At 52.9% G+C, this 9,794-nt stretch overlaps 1 protein-coding gene across 2 annotated transcripts in view; it reads left to right on the top strand.

Moving 5' to 3' along the window:
• The window catches only part of PLEKHB1 (pleckstrin homology domain containing B1), a 47,921-nt gene that overhangs the window by 19,019 nt on the left and 19,108 nt on the right, over positions 1 to 9,794 (top strand). For both annotated transcript variants that reach the window (XM_019508195.1, XM_019508187.1), the window contains exon 4: positions 933 to 1,035. In XM_019508195.1, coding sequence (XP_019363740.1) covers positions 933 to 1,035 — 103 coding nt within the window. The remainder of the gene's footprint in view (positions 1 to 932; positions 1,036 to 9,794) is intronic.

Genomic DNA, 9,794 nt, shown 5'->3' with positions numbered 1-9,794 from the left:
CTGTACCTTGGTACATAGGGTAAGAGAAAGGCCCCTTTGACAAAGCCATCGGGCACAATTGCAGATGAGCCCAGCTCTCAAGCTTTAGGCCTGTCCTGGATCTGGAGGGAAGTTCAGGAGCATCAAAGTGATTCTTGTCGCAGTGGGAATCCAGGACTTCCCAGGGTCTCTTGGAGCCTGTGGATGCCTGGGCTAGGATGTGCCACATGGACACCCCAAAGAGGTGGCAGCAGCCTGAGCTCTTCCTGGACTATGCTGCCAACATGGGTCAGCACCAGTTTGGCAGGATACCATCCGGTGGCTCCTTGGCTGCTTTTTGCTAGGAGTGAGAACTGTGCAAGGCTTGCAGGATGTTGTCTTCTGCCCGCTGAGCCCCCGGGCTTTGTTTCCACAGGAGGCGAGTCAGCCGCCAGGGGTTGGGGGAGAAGGAGATATTCTGGGTGCATGGTTTGCTGAGCCCAGTTCAGTGGCTAGGAACCAGGGCTTGGGACTTGCACCCTGGCTCTGCCTCTCACCCCATGACAGACGCAGCGCGGCCTGCCGAGAGCCTGAGTCTGTAGCTCTGCGAAGCGTTAGCTGCCTCCTCCGTCTCTGTGGGGCGTCACCTCTGAAACCTGCTGCTCCGGTGGCCCTTCCTAAATCAGCCCAGCCAAAGTCATAGCTTGTCGTGGTAGTGAGACGCGGGGTGAACAGGTCTTCGGGAGGCAATGATAACAGGAGGGAGGGGACCCTGATAGCCCAAAGAGGAGAAGGAACAAGCCTCCAAGCATAAGACTTGTGTACAGGTGGCCACGGCCATGTTGCACATCCCTCGTACCACGCAGGGGATCTGTGTCGCGGGTAGGCTCCAGGCGGGGTGGCTGAGGCTTGCTCTGTTGCATCTCTCCTCATTGCTGGCTGCCCCTCTAACCTGCTGGTGCTTTGGCTTCCAGACGTGCAGCCCCCCGAAGGGAAGAGCCGCGACTGCCTGATGGTCATCATGCTGAGAGACGGCTCCAAAGTGACCCTGTGCGCCGAGAGCGAGGACGACGCTGTGTGAGTGACTGTGGGTGCTGCGTGGGCAGCAGGGGTGCCCCGTCTCTCACCTGCTCTTTCTCCTGGGTTTTTTAACTCTGTTTCCCGACCAGGGAACTAAAACCTACCAAAGGCATAAACAGCCCTGCAATGTTACAACAGACTCCATCTCCCAAAAGACAGCAGGTTTCCATTGGGGTCCCCGGGGACAGGAGTCATGCGTCGTTTTAATGGAGCTCGCTATAAACACAGAGTAAGGCGCGTGCCCCGGTCTGACAGGCAGAACTTGGTTTGTTGCACAGAGAGAGGAGACCTGGACTGGCATTTAGAGAGATGAGCTTGCAGACACAGCTTCCTGCAGCTCTCTCTTTCCCTAGCAGCTTGCAGGATCTTCAACCAGGGTGCCACAGCACCCTGGGGTGCCTTGAGATCCTTTCAAGGGTGCTGCGGGAGGCGTGCAAATGTGTTTCACAAGATAAATCCAGATATTTTAAATAGAAGCCCATAGCTCTGACGTTTCTGAGTTCTTTGCAACAGAAAAAACTGCTCTAGTAGTTTTCACTACTTTTTTGACTACAGAAAAATAAGAGCTGGCATTTGCCCAGGGATACCGCGAGTCTATTCAGGTGTGCCGCGAGTCTTAAGGAGGTTGAGATCCCAGCTGCATTGTCTGCGCAGCTCTGTATTAGCACACTTGCCTGCGAGCTAAATAGCTTTGGTTCTGCAAAGAGACCGGACGGCAATGCTGGAAGAAGAGGGCAGGGGGAAGTACGCTGGGTGTGCTGCCTCTTGGAGGAGGCATTAAAGGTGTGCTTGTGGCTGCCTCTTACCATCTCAGGATCAGATCGGTGCCCTAGCTGCTGCTCTCCGTGCTTTATAGCACAGGTTTTAATATGCCAGGTGGGATTCATTGGCAGCTTGGTATCTGTCAAAACCTAGGGTTCAGCTTGCAGTCTTGCAGCAGCTGGTACCTGCACTCGATATAGATGCCCCCCCAGACCTGAGAAGCCATGCATAGATAGTGCCCCTGTGAGGTGGGAGACAATTAATGCACGAGATGAAGTAACCTGCCCCGAATCTGTGGCACAGAGGGAAACCAAAAGCAGATGCCTTGTGTCTCAGGCCACGTACAAGCAGTACGTTTCTACCTGGAGGATTGCCACTTTCTTGGTAGAAATTGCCAGCGCACAGGCATCTATTCACCGTCTCACCGAGGAAATAGGCCCTAGCAGTGAGGAAGATCTTCCACCCTGACACCTGGGAGGTCTCCCCTGCAAGAGCGCTTCTCTCGCTAGAAAGAGCGCCTGTGCGCTTGACTCCTCTGCGATCGGAGGAGTCCAGCTGCAGCTTCCCCTGTGCCCTCCCTCGCCTGGGGTGACCCCACTCTGCAGGGGGCGAGAGCAATTGCCCCACTACCTTCCCCAGAGCCTGGGGAAGGTGTGGGAAGCAGGAGAGAGGGGGTGTCTGTAGGCTGGGACACCTGGACAGTCCCTCTCTTGGGCAGCTTTCGACTGCTGCTGATTTCCCAGAAACCGACAGTGACAAAAATGAACACTTGGTTCACGGCCTCAGTCAAGTCACTTAGCCACAAGATCATCCTTTCTGCTGGAAGGCAGTGCACGCAGCTGTCCTTGTTATCTTAGTATCCTGTCCTCCAGATTGTGGGGCCCGTTGTCCTCCTCGCCTGAAGGACTGCTTTTCAAAGTGGACTTTTCGAGGGGCTCAGTACAAGCAGGGGATGTATGCTAAGATTCGTACACTTCAGTATCTTTTTTCAGTCAATTTTTCCTTTTCTCCCTTTTCCGTTCCTGCTGCCATGCAGGCCCATACCCTCCTCCCTGCAGATCGCTGTTGGTTCAGAAATACCATTTGTAAAATACTTTGGGAACAAAGGCACCGAGAGAGATGGAAAATCTTACTGGCCATTTGGGGTTTTAATTAAAGTAATTTAGAGCAGGAAGGAGCCACTTAAAACATGAAAATAGAATGAAAGGTCTTCTGAAAGGTGGATCAAAACCCTCCTGTTTAACCAATATACACAAGCTGGCAGAAAGATTTGTGTTGGGCTGAAAGGGCTCTTAATGGAAAAATTCAGATGACAAATTCTGTTTGGGTTTCTTTTTACTCATTAAGGGCCTTTATTGGTTGCCTTTCCTCTTTACTTTCCCCACACTTTTACTTGTCTCCTCCGAAAAGGAGTGTGACGGGCTAGCTGGCAGTGACCTAGCCCAGGGGTTTTGAAAGGGCAAAAGATGATTGGAAGACTTGGGATTCCCTTTCCGCACCAATCAGGCCCCAGAGACTCACCCCCCTGTGTCCTGATTGCTCCCTTGGGCCACCTGGAGGGGGATAAAAGGGGCAGCGTGGGAGACCGGTGAGGGACAAGGAAGGAGCTTCACAGAGCTGGCAAGAGCTGGGCCAGCGGGGCAGGAGCAGTGCCCTGGAAGAGCCTGAAAGAGCAAGACCTGCAAGCAGCAGTGGGAGCCTCAGCAGCGCGGTGTGCGGCCAGCAGGAGAGGCTCCCCACTGGGCTCCAGGATCCCCTGGGAGAGGCTGCAGTCAGCAGGAGAGGCTCCTTGCTCCAGCAAGGATCTGAGCAGCGACCTGAGGGGTTCCCTGCTCTGCTTCCAGCTCCTTCAGTCAGAGGCCAGGAAGCTTGACGTGAGGCAGGGCTCTGGGAAGGTCAAGACTGGAGCAGTGTTACCAGTGGCGGCTTGTGGCAAACAGCAAGAACAGTTGCCAAAGTCCTGTGGGAAAAGTACTTCTCTGTGTTTGGGCTGCCCGCAAGAATCCACTCCAATCAAGGGCAAGATTTTGAGAGCCAGTTGTTGCGTGAAGTACTGACAGTGGCTGGCATACAGAAATCAAGGACTACACCCTACCACCCCCAAGGGGATCCCCAACCCGAGTGCTTCAGTCACACTTTTGAACATGCTGGGTACCCTCCAGCAGGAACAGAAGGCTGCATGGAGCCAGCATATTGCATACCTGGTGCATGCCTACAACTCGACTAAGAATGATGCAATGGGGATCAGTCCGTATTTATTCAGGTTCAGGAGGGAGCCCCGGTTACCCATAGATTTGTGCTTTGGGGTAGAACGAGTCTACCAACAACATTTGAATCATGGTCAATATGTACAACAGCTTCGGGACCGTCTCCGTCGTGCGTACCGACTGGCAGCTGAAACTGCTGGAAGAAACCAGCAATTCCATAAGTGGCTTTATGATGCTCGTGTGCGTGAGCAGAGGTTACAAGAAGGAGACCGGGTGCTGCTGCGAAACCTGGGGTTAACTGGGAGACACAAAATCGCTATACAGTGGTGCAACAACTGGGAGACCTCCCAGGATACGAAATCTCCCCTGAGTCTGGACCAGGTCGAAGTCGCGTGGTCCACCAGAACCTCCTGCTGCCTATTGGCGAATTGGTGGGGCCCCCTCTGCCCGAGAGAGAGCCACAAGAAGAGAGGCCTAGGTCTCCCTGTAGAAAGAGGCCTCACGCCACCCAGCTGGCAGTTGTACCTGCAGCTCCCCCGGAGGACTCGGACTCGGACTCGGACTCTGACGGGTGGTACCCTGCTGACTTTCACCTAAGCTTAGGACCTGCCACTCCTCAGGGCGAAGGGGAGACGGGGACTGCTGTTCATGGGGCCCCGCCTGGCAAGACCGAAGGAGAAAACATCCCCACACCTTTACCTGCCAGTGGGGCAGACTGCTCCAGTGAGAGGGAACCTGAGCCGCTGGGGGCCTCATGGAGTCCTGCCCCAGACCGCACCCCATGACCAAGGCGGGAACTTCGGCCAGTCCGTCGCTTCACCTACGATGCCCCAGGGGTGCTGGAGGAGGTCCCCATCGCTTCCCTTTGGGTCCACTAGTCCCCCAGGCTGAGGCCTGTGCTTCACTGGGGACGGTGAAGGGTTCCACAGGGGAGGATGTGATGGGCTGGCTGGCAGTGACCTGGCCCAGGGGTTTTGAAGGGGTAAAAGATGATTGGAGGACTTAGGATTCCCTTTCCGCACCAGAGACTCACCCCCTGTGTCCTGATTGGCCCCTTGGGTCACCTGGAGGGGGATAAAAGGAGCAGCATGGGCTGACTAAGGGGAGAGGCCAGTGAGGGTCAACAAAGAAGGAGCTTCACAGAGCTGGCAAGAGCTGGGCCAGCAGGGCAGGAGCAGTGCCCCGGAAGAGCCTGAAAGAGCAGGACCTGCAGGCAGCAGTGGGACCCTCAGCAGCGCGGCGTGCGGCCAGCAGGAGAGGCCCCCACTGGGCTCCAGGATCCCTGGGAGAGGCTGCAGCCAGCAGGAGAGGCTCCCCTGCTCCAGCCAGGATCTGAGCAGTGACCTGAGAGGTTCCCAGCTCTGCTTCTAGCTCCTGCAATCAGAGGCCAGGCAGCTCAACGTGAGGCCGGGGCTCCGGGAAGGTCAAGACCCCTCACAGGCTGGCACAGTGCTACCAGTGGTAGCTGTGTGGCAGCGTTCCTGCCTAGGACAGGGGAAATTTGAGTTTAAGTCCCACCTGATGTGACTTGGGGTGAGTGAGATAACAAGAAGCAAATCTTCTTGCAGTGGAAAGGGGCCATCGTGTTTCCCCCCTTTCTCCCCCTCCAGGTACCAAGGCCCTATATTTCCTTGTCATTTGACATTTTGCATTTTGTGCCTTTTTATATTTCACCAACCCATATTGTTTGTTCTGCTGTTTGTGTTTTCTATTTTGTTAACCCTGTTTTTTGCCAGTGGTTGTAAGTGTCTACCCTTTGTTGAATCCTGCCCCCTTGGGGCATTGTAGTGTCCACTTTACCCTCTGATTTATGCCTGTTATGTTCCCAGTATTAAAAGGTATATGGTTAAGTCCCCATTGGTGGTCTGGCTCTGCTCTATAGGGGAGGAGAGTCCCTACACCTCCCACAGCAATTGTGCACTTGCTTTGATCCCTTCAATTGGAGAGAGGGTACTTCTCGGAGTACTGCCCGGGTTACAGGACAAAAAGTCAAAAAAACAAACCCTAAACTGGGGAGAATGCCCCTCCAAATTTAAAACCCAAATTTAGATTTGTCAAGAAAATGAACATGCAGATTAAATGAAAGTCATTTTGTCCATTCCCCGCCACAAAAAAATGGACTCTGATTTTCCTCTTGGGCCTGATATGAGCCAGACATCAAGGGGGGGAAGGATCTTCTATGAGATCTCAAGTCACAACAAGCAATTCAAGCTTTCTTCCTGGGAAAGGAAAATGTTGTAGTTTGATGAACTTGAGCTGTGAGTCGTAGTGAAGAGCGTCCCATTGGATTCATTTTAGGGCCAACATCTATGTCTTGGCTCCTGCCTTATTACCCATTGGTGTATAATGCTGCTCACATAGCTGATGTCCATTTAAAATACACCGAGGCCAAATTCATCTCGGGTCCACGCCACCCATGTGTTGCAGCTGAATTACGCCCTTTCTGCAACTCACCCCTCCGGCGTGTGGTTTTCCCCCTTCCTTTTTTCTAGGTAAGAAGGGAAGGGATTTACATCCTCTTAAAGGGGATAATCATGGACAAGACATGAGCAGAACACGTCACTCACTGCCACGCGGCTCCCAAGGGTGAGCTAGCAAGGAATTAGATAGAGCTTAGTGGGGGCTGCCAGGGAGCATTCAACTTGCGGGGAGGGATGGCAAACACCTGGCTCGGCATGCAGCCCACACCCAGGAGTGTGATGGCAATGTAACCGTGGCTTGCACCTGCAGCAAGCCATCCCAGCAAGCAAAGGGCAGGGGGAACACTGCTGGGTGCTGGGGTCTGGAGACAGGCCATCTGAAGCCATCACAGAAGGGTGTGGTTGTAGTTGTCCACAGGTCTTGTCCTTTGCCATCAGATGACTAAAAGCTAGTTTCAGTGAGCGTGTCTACATGCAGGGTTGCCAACTTTCACAATTTTTGGCATTGTTCTTAAAGTCTGCATTTCGGGAATGTGAAAACCATAGCTGTTTCTTATATATATTTATATAAAAGAAAGAGCTATGTTTTTCACATTCCTGAAACACAGACCAACGGCAAAAATCATGCAAGTTGGCAATACTGTACATGAAATGTTTACTGTGGAGCCAGCTAATTAGCTCTGCAGTAAAGTGTCATCGTCTACATATGCGGTACTGTTAGGCTGGAGTAAACTAATTAACTCTGCCATAGGATAGTACTGCCAGACACAAGTACGGTGGAGTTATTTACTCCACTGCACTGCACTGCATGTGTAGACGCTTCCCTTGTGCCACGGCCAACCCCTCCACAACACGCTGAGCTAGGGTGGAGCAGCTCCATGCTGGCAGGCTGACCCCCAGCCCCTCTGCCAAGCAGGGCTGCTCCAACCTGGCTCAATGTACTGCGTTTGCAGGCACATGTACAAATGTGGTACCCGGGAGCAATACACTGTGGCACAAAGTGCACCAGAGTTTATTCATTTGCATTAATTGCACGTCTAGATGCACCCAGTCGGTACCAATTAAATCTCATGCTTCTGGGCTTCAGCCATGCTCCTCCAGGGGTCAGGAAGGAATTCACCCCCGCACCACCTGCCATTGGCCCCATGCATTTAGGAGGGCACAGCCTTCCTCTGAAGCATGGATCATAGCAGGAGAGGGTGGAGCAGTGCCCAGAGGTGGCACAGAGAATCCGCTTTCTTAGATGCTGGTGCCTGTGTCTTCCCCTGCTCCTTGTCCAGCAGATTGTCATCCCTGCGGCCTGGAAGGAAGGAGCTCCCCTGTCTTCTGCTGGTGGCACCCAACCGTTTAGCCTTTAATGTGACTCAAGTAATTGGACTCAGCAGAGTGGTAACTGGGTGCAGCGTAATGGCCTGCGATGTGGAGATGTCCAGCTGCCTGATCTGATGGCTCCTTCTGTCCTGAAAGCCTAGGAAAAGGAGGCTCCATAACTTCAGGAGCATTACAAATCCCCAATTCCACTGTGTCAAGAGGAAGGATGGACCGGGGGTTACCATGGGAGGTGGGAGATACAGAATGGATCCCCCAACTCTGCCACAGGCTGGTTTTCTTCCCAACTCGAGATTGGAGAGTGGTCTGACCCCAATAGAAGAGCAAACCCTACAGTCAGGAACCTGTGAGTTGTCTGGTACCGGCAGGAGCATCAGTGCATCCCAATCAGTACCTCCCAGCCTTTGCCATGGCCAAAACCTAATTCTCCTTTCCCAAAGCCACTTGCATTTGTGAGGGGGAAAAGCATCCTTCCTGGCCCCAGCTGGTAATCAGCAAGAGCCACGCGGGAGGGGAATACCAGTCGCCTTCCCCTCTACAAGAGCTAGCGTTGCACAGAGTCTGCAGACCGCACGTGCCTGCTTCCACATCACTGCCACCGAGAGGTGCGCCCAAACCCCCTGCTCTGTTCGACCACCCTTTCCACCAGCGTCTCCATCTCAATCTCAAAGCAATGCGGGTTCCTGGCCCCATAGCTTTGTTTGGAAGATCAGTCCAAAACATTACCTCTCAGATAAGTTTAGACATCTGAAGAATTTATTTTTAAATTACAATATTTATTCGATTCTAAGATGAGGTCTCCCCCCACACACATTTAACATGGGGGGAACTCCTAGTCTTAGAATCAAGTATGAGGGCAATAGGGAAGGGCAGGCGGCTGGAGCCAGAGTTGCAGCTGCTGCCTGCCTCCCCCCATCCATCCTCGCCCTGTTTCTGCATCCCGCCATCTCCCCCCTCAGCCTCTTCTCCTTATCTCTACCCCCCCATGCAACCTCTGCTCCCCCACCTGACCCTCCCCACTTACCCTTGCTCTGTGCTGTCAGGTTCGGTGCACGCTGCAGCCTAGGGCACTGAGCTTAGCCCCAGACCGACCCTGTAGCAGTGGCACGCAGGGCACGTGAGCCCTACAGGGGCTGGGCTGGGGCCATGCTCAGTGCCCCGGGCTAGGATGGAGATGGAGCCTGCTGGCACAGACCCAAGAGCGGGGGGCAGAGGGGGCAGGGGGCAGACGTAAGCAGGAGACGACCTGCTTGCCCTCCCCATGCCACCTGCCTCCCCAGCAGCGGTGCGGGGGCATGAATTAAAGACAACCCTCCAATCATTAGATTCTGTTCATGGAAAACGTTAACAAATTTATACATTTTCCATGTATGCAATCTAATTATCGATGTGGGGGGGTCGTCTTAAATTCAGGGTCGTCCTAGATTTGAGAACATACCATGATCCAAAGCTAGTTTGTAGCTATTTGACCTTGTGCCAGGGGTGTCTTTTTTCACCTTCCCTAATGGTTACCCTACATATGTTCTCATCAAGAGGGAGCAGGTTCCCTATCAGACTGTTTTGCTAAACTAAACAAGCGAAGCTCCTTTAATCTTGAAGAAAATGTCTCCATGCCCTGCACCATCTTAGTGGCCCTTCTTTGAACTTGGTACGGTTTAAATTCATCTTTTTTTGTTTTGAACATTGGTGACCTGACCTGCATATCGTGTGCTATATGGGGTCTTCCCAATGCCTCACGCAATGGTATTAGTCCAGCCTTGTCACCACCCCTGGGCAGACCTAGGATTTTGAAAAGGGGGCTGCACAAGGTGAGGTGCATCGTCACATATAACACAACACATTTCTCTCCAGGTAAATACAAACTAGAAGCTTTGCTAATATGCTGGGGACCTAGGGCTGTATTATTCAATTTAAGATTGAAGCAACAATAAATGTAACTTGTGCAATAAGTTAAAACCTGTCTACAGGGCTGTGAAATAGGAGCAACATGACCACCTAATATACCCGAAAATCATGTTTGCTTTTTCCACTTGCATTG

This window comes from Gavialis gangeticus, unplaced genomic scaffold, assembly GCF_001723915.1.
Source record: "Gavialis gangeticus isolate Ggan-Ray unplaced genomic scaffold, GavGan_comp1, whole genome shotgun sequence".
NCBI classification, from domain to species: domain Eukaryota; kingdom Metazoa; phylum Chordata; order Crocodylia; family Gavialidae; genus Gavialis; species Gavialis gangeticus.
The sequence above is the reverse complement of the archived record's forward strand: the minus strand, read 5'-3'. Positions and strand labels throughout refer to the sequence as shown.